The 9362-nt window shown below is 33.1% G+C and overlaps 1 protein-coding gene across 3 annotated transcripts; it reads left to right on the top strand.

The window, feature by feature from the left end:
- The first annotated feature begins 757 nt into the window (after window positions 1-757).
- LOC113522563 (sulfiredoxin-1) lies at window positions 758-4837 on the top strand. Of its 3 annotated transcripts, none has more exons than XM_026908289.3 (3): window positions 758-918; window positions 1516-1646; window positions 4084-4837. In XM_026908289.3, exons 1-3 carry the CDS (start codon window positions 870-872, stop codon window positions 4291-4293), a joined length of 390 nt encoding a protein of 129 aa, XP_026764090.1. In that variant the 5' UTR covers window positions 758-869; the 3' UTR covers window positions 4294-4837. The 3 variants fall into 3 exon arrangements, with proteins under 3 accessions (XP_026764090.1, XP_052758798.1, XP_052758797.1); XM_052902838.1 differs by lacking the exon at window positions 758-918 and adding an exon at window positions 932-1083; XM_052902837.1 differs by lacking the exon at window positions 758-918 and adding an exon at window positions 950-1155.
- The last annotated feature ends 4525 nt before the right edge of the window (window positions 4838-9362 follow it).

The raw sequence follows: 9362 nt of genomic DNA, 5'->3' as shown, positions 1-9362 counted from the left end.
AAAGCGCTTTGCGTCTTCTTTCATCATGCGTACCATCAGAAGTGGAAATTTCTCCCAGTTTATTTTTTTCCATTCAAATATAATCTATACCAATTTAAGGTAAATCTGAATAGGCAATTCGTGGACCCGCGAGCACCATCTTAGACCACATAATCGCTTTCCATTGGGGGGAAAGGGATTGTTAGCAATGGAGTTTGACAACCCCATTGCTAGCAATATGCCCTATCAGGTCAACCTCCACGTGGTTCCCCCTGGAAACCATCGTGAACAATTCTTGAATTCGTCACGATGGGCTAACTGACATACTTTCGTCCTCACCTATCATCCCTCACTGGTGCCCCGCCAGCGTATACCAATAGCGTTACCATTCCATTATCACCCATTTAAAAAAAAATTGCTTTCCATCAGGTGATATTGTGGACAATCGTGAGACCTTTTTAATAGTAAAAAAATGGTACAAATATATTAGCTAGATTGGAACTCATTAATTGGTACTTTTGAACTCTAATCAATGTAAGAGACCAGTAAGCCATGACGATTCTATCATTGCTATAGCTTTAAGTAAGTATTCAAAGATTGAAAGTAATAAATAATACGATTACGTCACCACTTAACATGCATGGAAGGAATTACTCGTGTAATTTCCCTAGTGCATACATGTTTATGATATGTTCACTTTCGTTGGACAATTAAATTAATACTTGCTTCAAATTCAATCAAATAATTTTAATAGTATTACCTTTTATCGCTTGCATGACCTTGTGTGAATCAGATGCTAAATTCTACAAGGCTGATTGCAAACAATGTTTCAGTCAGTCTCGCGTGTGTATTCGACTGAGTCACTACGCTATACGAAATAGTGTTTTGTTATGATAAAATCGATTGTACTCTTCGCAAATAGTGCAATATTGAGGAATTGTAAGTGATGTCTCTTTTGTTTTGTACAACATTCAGAATTTAGCTGCGCTCTAGGAGTTGCATAATTTATTTAAATATGACATAATATTTGTGTGTGCTCAGCTAATTATTATAAGTAGTCTTTTGTTAAATTTTTCCTGTTTTTTACGATATTAATGGGATCTAGTAAGTTTCGATCGGGGAGCTTTAAAATATACGTTGAAACATATTTAGAAATACAAAAGATAAAAAAGAAAAGTCAGTTGCTTTTTATTACATTTATATGTTATCATAAAATGTTTATTTAAAAAATAGTGAATATCTAAATTATGTGTGTAAACATCTAGGGTATTCTGTAATTTTATTTATTAAAATTTACTTTGTTCTAAACTAACTATAGTATTGCCCTGCGCTTAATAATTCACATATCTATTATCAACAAATTTATCAATCTAAAATCTGCGAATCCTGATTAGCATTGTGAATTCTCGGAGCATGGATTATTTATTTACCTAGTAGATAGAGAATTGTATTTATAAAAATATTAAGATTTTTTTTTGTTACAAACGATGTTGAGTACTTCCATGAGTTATTTATATGTGTTACTTTTATGGCCAGCGGTCAGGATGACAAGCATACACAGCGCGTACAAAGATGAGGTGCACGACATCCCCATGTCTGTGATCTTGAGGCCCTTCGTACCAGAAGTCGACGAGGACAAGGTGAAATCACTAATGGAAACTATACAGGTATTTATTTTCATGCTATGGCTATGGTTATACTTTTGATATTTACTTTACATTTACTTTATGAATACATCTTATCTTTATAAAGACAAGATGTATATTTAAAAAATAAAAAATAATTATTAATAAAATTGTAACTTTACGGTACCTGTATATGAGAATGTTTGAAGCTAAAACAACTATTATTAGAAATTTCGTCTGTCTATCTATTAATTCCAGAATAACGCAAAAATTTCTGCACGAATTTAGATGCAGTTTTTACAGTTGTATTCTTGAAGGTCTAAAATCTGGGATACGCTTTATCTATTACGCTATTTAAGAGTGGTCTCATCATCATCAGATCAGCCGTTACTTTCCTCCACATTAGGGGGTTTTTACTCCACATTAGCCAAGTTAGTAGTTGTCCCGCTTGGTAGACGGGTTGGCATTTGCAGTTAAACTTTTGGCGATGTTTTAAGAGGGGCGTTGCTGCCTATCTCTCGACTATTAAGTTTCGTTAGTAGCTTTTTACGACACCCATGGAAATGGATGGCCAATTATATTTCGGAACCACACGGCAAAAGTATCTACTTTGAGTGGTCCACCTTATTTGTTTTGCGACTTGTGATATACATGTTTCAAGATTCAAGATTTATTTATTTGTAAAATATGCGTATAAATACATGCAGATGTTGACAATATATGTATACTATATGTATGATGTATGTATATATACGAAGTAGCAAGAAAAAAAATATAATATAGCTGATTCAGTCATATTGACCGTGACTTTATTTCATGATGTCAATGGAGCGATTAAAATGAATAATCAGTTCTCCTCTACAGTGGTAACTTTAAAGGCTTTATTCTGTATCTAAAAAGCTTATTTATAATTGATAGAGATATTATCAGAATGTTTATGTTTCTACCTCATACAGACTTGGGTGCGTATATTTTATATATGAAGTAGGTATTTTATTACAAAAATAACAGCTACCTGAAATGTTTAATCCTTGATTATTTGATATCACAAAATCAACATGTTTTTTGTTTTCAGTTCAGCACTATTTGTTTTTTTTTTTTATTTTTATATTTGTTGTTTGTAGATTTACATAGATATAGGTTTCGATATAAAGACAGATCAATTATTAGTACGTCACGCCATTTTGTTATCATCACAGGTAAATCTTTGCTCTGTAGGGCAGGCAGAAACAATAGAATCCCAATATTGCAATTCAAGTAGTCCATTTTTTATATAAGCTAGCATCTTTTTAGGGTTGGTATGGAACCCTAAAAATACGACTGTCCGTCTGTCTCAGTTTTATATCTCATATATAATAGATGAGAAAAATTTGAAATAGAAACAATTTGAAATTTGGAATGTCATTAGGGGATAGGGGTAGGTATTTAAAATTTCTAAATTGATGTAGTCCATGTGGGGTGTCATATGAAAGGGTTTCATTCATACATTTTAAAACTAATTCTATTTATATTTATGCTATGTAAATAGTTTTTTTAATTATAATCGAAAAGTGAGAAAAATAAAAAAAAAAGTAATAAAACTATTCCCACCCCCTTATCTCTGAGGTTTCTGAAGCGAAAAATCTGAAATAATTGTAGTTTATAAAAATATACGTGAATCATTATTGTCATATGAACTGTTAACTGTCCACTGCTGGACATAGGTCTCCCTTATTGTCTAAGACCTCCTCCTATTCGGGACTTTTGCCAGTTCAAATACTTCACGTATTACAGGAAAAATAGAAAAATTTTCTGAAAATCTTCAAAAACAAACTTAGTTATTACCCAGTTTTTTATCATAATTATGGCCCAGAATAAGACATTACGAATTGTATCAATAATAATAACTATTAGGCGACTATTTCATATCGCAAATGCAATAAAGGTCATTTTTGTCATATTTATCTACTGAACCCTCGACGTATGCATTCAACGCGCAGCTGACCTCTTTTCTTCTATTTATAGTAGAAATGGGATTTTTGTAGGCTTAGAACATTTTAATATCTGTAAATCTGGTTATTTATATTAGATGGTTACTCATCACTATTCACCACTCCTTCTGTCTAATGAATTAGACTTATAAGTTGCAAGAGTAATACAATACGATATAACCATAGCTTATACTTTATAATATTCTACCATAGGATGAACAGCCTGCGGTGTTATTTACCTAAACATTCTCTATGGGGGGGATAGAATTGTTAGTAATAGGGTCTAATTTCCACATAACTAGCAACACTCCCTATCAGGTTGACCTCCACGTGGTTTCCCCTAGAAACTGATTAATTCTTGTGGAATTCGTTACAATTGACTAAAGCACCTGCTGCCTTGAGCCCTTCCCACCTCCACCTCTCACTGGTGCCTCGCCAGTGTATACCGATAGCGCAGGCGGGATTACCATTCCATTATCGCCCATTAAAAAAAACATTCTCTATTGCAGAACGAAGAGAAAATCGGAAATGTGCCGCCTATCGACGTCCTTTGGATCGTAGGTACAGAGGGCGGGAACTATTTCTACAGTTTCGGCGGCTGCCACCGCTACACCGCGTACAAACGGCTCAACAGAGAAACCATACCCGCCAAACTGATCAAATCCACTGTATCCGATCTCAGGACTTATTTGGGCAGCAGTACGCCAGACTTGAAGTAATACTTATATATTTAGACGGACTAAGGAATGGCCGATTAAGCTAATGTGTATAGTCTATAATTTTACACTTAGATATAATTACATTTAGGTAATTAACGATTTTTAAATTTCAACAGAAAGAAAGTGTTAGACGTGAATTAATTGGGTTTTTTTACTATATTATTTTTAAAGAACAATATTTTTTGCATTTACGAAATAAGATATCAGTCTAATGTTTTATTATTAATAATTTATTATAAGTATAGCATCAAATACCCTGTGTATTAAACACAAGGTCTTTGATCTATCATTATTTAAAAATTGCACATATAAATTATTATTAGTTATAATAATGTGGACAGCACAAGGAAAATAATGTTAGTCTAATGATGTATTATGAGAATTCTAAGGAGAAATTTAAGGGGATAATTGCACAGTGTGAGTTACATGGCCTCATCAAAACAATTAATAGCAGAATATGAAAGTGGATATTTTTCTAAATTAAATTAGTATACAGCAGTCTGTATGGCCGCCCCCAGGATAACATTAAAAAAACTACTTTAATTTTTAATGTTTATTATTATACACAGGGCATCAAACCGGGAAAAAAATCAGTTTTTGGTTAACCGAAATCGGCCCAGTAAACAACTTGTAACGATTTGGCCGCCTCTTAATTTCGGCCGCCTGCGTGCGGTGCACGCAATGAACGCCCGTCAGGCACGGCCCTGTATATATATATATATATATATATATATATATATATATATATATATATATATATATATATATATATATATATATATATATATATATATATATATATATATATATATATATATATATATATATATATATTTATAGAGAAAGGCAGTGATATAGGATTTTTCATAATGACGAATAATGGGTATATATAGCAGTTTGTCCGCTTGTCAAATTAATAAAAGTAGTTACTGAAAACAATTACCCACATGCGTCATTTCAGTTTTTTTTTTTTTATACAGTGGACTCAAATACCCTTCGAAGTATAAAATGTGATAAAAATACTTGTTAGCTATATAGCATGTAAACATTTTCTATGGCTATAAATTTGTTGAGACATCAGTTCAGGGTACGATAGGACTGATATACCTGAAGAAGGTAAAAGCCCTTAAAATAATTATATATATATATATATATATATATATATATATATATATATATATATATATATAGATATATATATAATTTTATTACAATGTGGATAGTATAACCTCATTGCAATCCAACCGACCACCTAGCTACACTTTATCTATGAGAGCTCAAGTACTCTGTAAAATGTACACGTATTTTTTATCTGTGCTATGATATCGCATAGATATACAAAAATAAGTACTTAAGTATTTATATGTAAATGTTTTTGTATAAAATTGATATGTAAATAATATTTTTGTTTTCATAAAGCAATTATTAATATATTATACACATTTTTTTTCCAATGTAGGCATAAAATTATGTAGATAAGGCAATTTTTAATCCGAGATATGTATGTTATTGTTGTCAAAGTGATCACACCCCACCTGATGGGGGGAAAGAGATTGTTAGTAATGAAGACTGAGAATCCCATTGCTAGCAATATACCCAACCAGGTCGACTTCCTTGCGGTTCTCCCTGGAAACTATCATGGTTAATTCCTGATGAATTCATCATGATGGGCTAACTGGCCTGTTTTCATTCTCATCGATCACCCTTCACTGGTGCTCCGCCAGCGTATCCCGTTAGCGCAGGCGGGGTTACCATACCATTTTCACCCATAAAAAAAAAACAATCCCTTATGAGTAGATACTTACTTCTTTTTTTTTCACCAGGAATCAAATAATTTTTTCACGCTCAGTATTCAAATATACAATTTTTTTTTCTTTTATTTACTTATCTTTAGGCCATATCCAGCCAGGCACCAGAAATAAAAAATTTAAAAAGCCGATTAGTCTGGTTGAAATTAAATTGATAATAACAAAATGAAACGAGCACAAATCTCCAACCGTGTATTTATTGTGGAGTTGTAACTTACATGTCTACCGAACAATGAGATATGCCATTTCTGTATAATATTTACAAAACGTGAACATAAATAATATCAAAATACATTTTGCTAAGTTCGCTCCGGCGGGTGTGTTCACAACGCACGCACGAGACAGCACTTCCCGATCAAATCAATGAACACAAAATAAATTGGCAGCACCAATAGAAACCATAGTGGATATAACATTTTTAAATTACATTACATACAGGACATTTACTTAACGATAGAACCATTTATTTTAAATAATTATAGACACAACGATTACCGACACACACGAGTACAAGAGCAATTTGAATTTATAACACTTGTACAATTTCAATTAGGTACCAACCGAAGTTATTAAGTCTGATCTGTTTCAATAGAACTTAGTAAAAATGTAAACAAACGTATAATTGATCCGATCATAAGACATAAAATAACTGTTTAACAATAATAACCAAGTTATTCAACTTTAGTTATTTAGTAATCTATACTTATAATAAATCTGTAGAGAGGTCAATTCTGTACATGAAATATATTTCCAAAATAACTATCAGGGTGTTATTAGTGATGCCAAAAATGCAATCAGTAAAATTTTTGTCTGTCTGTCTGTATGTTCGTTATAGAAATAAAAACTATTCGACGGATTTTAACGAAACTTGGTACAATTATTCTTCATACTCCTGGGCAGGTTATAGTATACTTTTCATCACGCTACGATCAATAGGAGCAGAGCAGTGAAGGGAGATGTTGGGAAAACGGGAGAAGTTACACCATTTTTAAGCTTCCGTCGCGTAATCAAATTTTCTCATCTATTCTAATGTAATGTAAATTGGACTCTCATTCGGGCCACTGTGCGCATGAGTCGTGACTAGTACAGTCAGCCCAGCTCCGCCCAGGAGCACAGAAGTGTCCTAGGATCTTCACAGGCCTCACGGAGCGACCTCATCGTTCCGAGGATTTCTAAACGTTGAGGGACCACAGCTTCACATTCCAAGATAACGTGAACAGCCGTTTCTTCGGCGTCAAAACAGCTTCGACATTCTCATCTATTCTAATATTTTCATTATGTTCCATTGAAACAGACTGTTACGGACTTATTGTATATGTATGCGTATATTCTTCTGGCTGTGTGAGTAATTAACATTGTTATGTTGAAAACTTTAAATGTAATACAGCCAGTATTGCATCTATTGTAGCAGTCGACGTGCATACAAACATATCGTCATAGACATAGAATACAGACGGATCTGACAAATATTACATATATAGATCCGTCAGTATTCTACGACTATGACGATATGTGCCACGTGCAGTATACAATTCGTAGACATATCGAGTGCTCCAATATTTATTTATTTTTTAATTCGTGCAAAACATCTGTAACGTCATAATGTAAAAATTATATAATACAAATGTATTTCTCTCTGTAATAAACTGTATATGATAAAACTAGTCATTAAACATTGTATATTAGCACAATCAAGAGATCAAGACATTTCAACCACTTTTGGCACCATACATCAATATGTCATGCAAAAATTTGTAAATTCACGAACATGTTAGTACGTTGCTCCGAAGAACAATATACAAACACCTTGCTCTTGTGTCTATCCTCTTATTGACAATAGTAGTGATCATTAAACAGTTTAATTCATTTCCAACGAAATAGACTTATTTATATTGTCAATGAAATTACTAGAGTAATTTCAAGATACCTTCCAGGGTTCTTACTCATGAAGAATCTTATAATATATGCGAATTAGTCCCTTAGAAAAACAGTCCTGAACGTAGCACAGCAGAGGGAGACTTTGTACAAAAGTCGATTGATTGGGTACCTCTGTCCTATTCGTGTTTCAACCGAGCAGTTGTGTTTGCATGGCTGTGTTTCGGTTTGAAGGGTGGGATATGGCGTGAATTTACTGGGTACAGAGGAATAATACCTGAGTCCCCAGGAATGACATCGCATGGAGGGTATCATGGGCGAAACAGTATACACTGTTATGTCCATGATACTGCTCATATCTATAGGCGACGGTTACCACTTTTCATCAGGTGGGCCGTTAGATTGTTTGCCATTCTAAGTTGTATAAAAAAAAAGTTTCCATTTAATTTAAAATAAACATTCGACTACTTTAAAAGTTCATTGAACTTGCTCAACGAGTCTGTAATGTCGAACCGACATATTCAAGGGCAAGGTGTTCGCATATCATCTGCAGAAGGTTATACCAATATGGCGTCCATCATATCGTCACGCACCGTCCTCGGCCGTCCAACTTAATAGAAAAAATATATTCTATTATGTTACAACAACCATGTTTACAAACCTAATGTAATGTTCAACATATATTTCTCGTACAATATAACAACGACGCCCGCGACGGGACCCTGTCACCACGGGACTAAAATATTCACTATACTATTTTCAATTTTTAAATATTGTTTTTATATTGTATTATAATTATTTGTTCACAACTTCATATAAAGCGGTGGGTACACACATTCACCGTGTCCTAACCAATGTCACATTGAAGCATATATAATTTTAGGTGGCACTATACGTTTATATAATTATGATTTATTTATATAATACATGCAATTTATATTATTACAATTCGTTTAGAGAAAGTGGCCAGTTAGTATGTATAATCAAATCTTAGTACATATCGTCATAGTCGTAGAATACTGACGGATCTTTATATATGTAATCTTCGTCAGATCCGTCGGTATTCTACGACTATGACGATATAATTAAATAAAATATAAAGAAGCTATAAATAATATATATGTGTGTGTTTTCGGTCCATAAAATATGATATTTTAAAAACTAGATAACACCTGGAGATACCAGCCAAAACTCTCAGATCTCTGTCAATTAATAAAATATCCAAGTCCACGGACCGAAAGGAAATCCAACTCAAAATTTTATTTAACACGAAACAATTACACTACCATTACAATACATAACTGTGATCGACAAATCATTAGATTTTTTTTTATGCATGCATTCTTTTTTTTTTCACCATGAAACAAGATCCAATTGCGCCAAAGA

Source organism: Galleria mellonella, unplaced genomic scaffold (assembly GCF_026898425.1).
Source record: "Galleria mellonella isolate WM207_F2 unplaced genomic scaffold, CSIRO_AGI_GalMel_v1 utg962, whole genome shotgun sequence".
Taxonomy (NCBI): Eukaryota; Metazoa; Arthropoda; class Insecta; order Lepidoptera; family Pyralidae; genus Galleria; species Galleria mellonella.
Note: the sequence above shows the minus strand (reverse complement) of the source record. Positions and strands in the feature narration are given on the sequence as shown.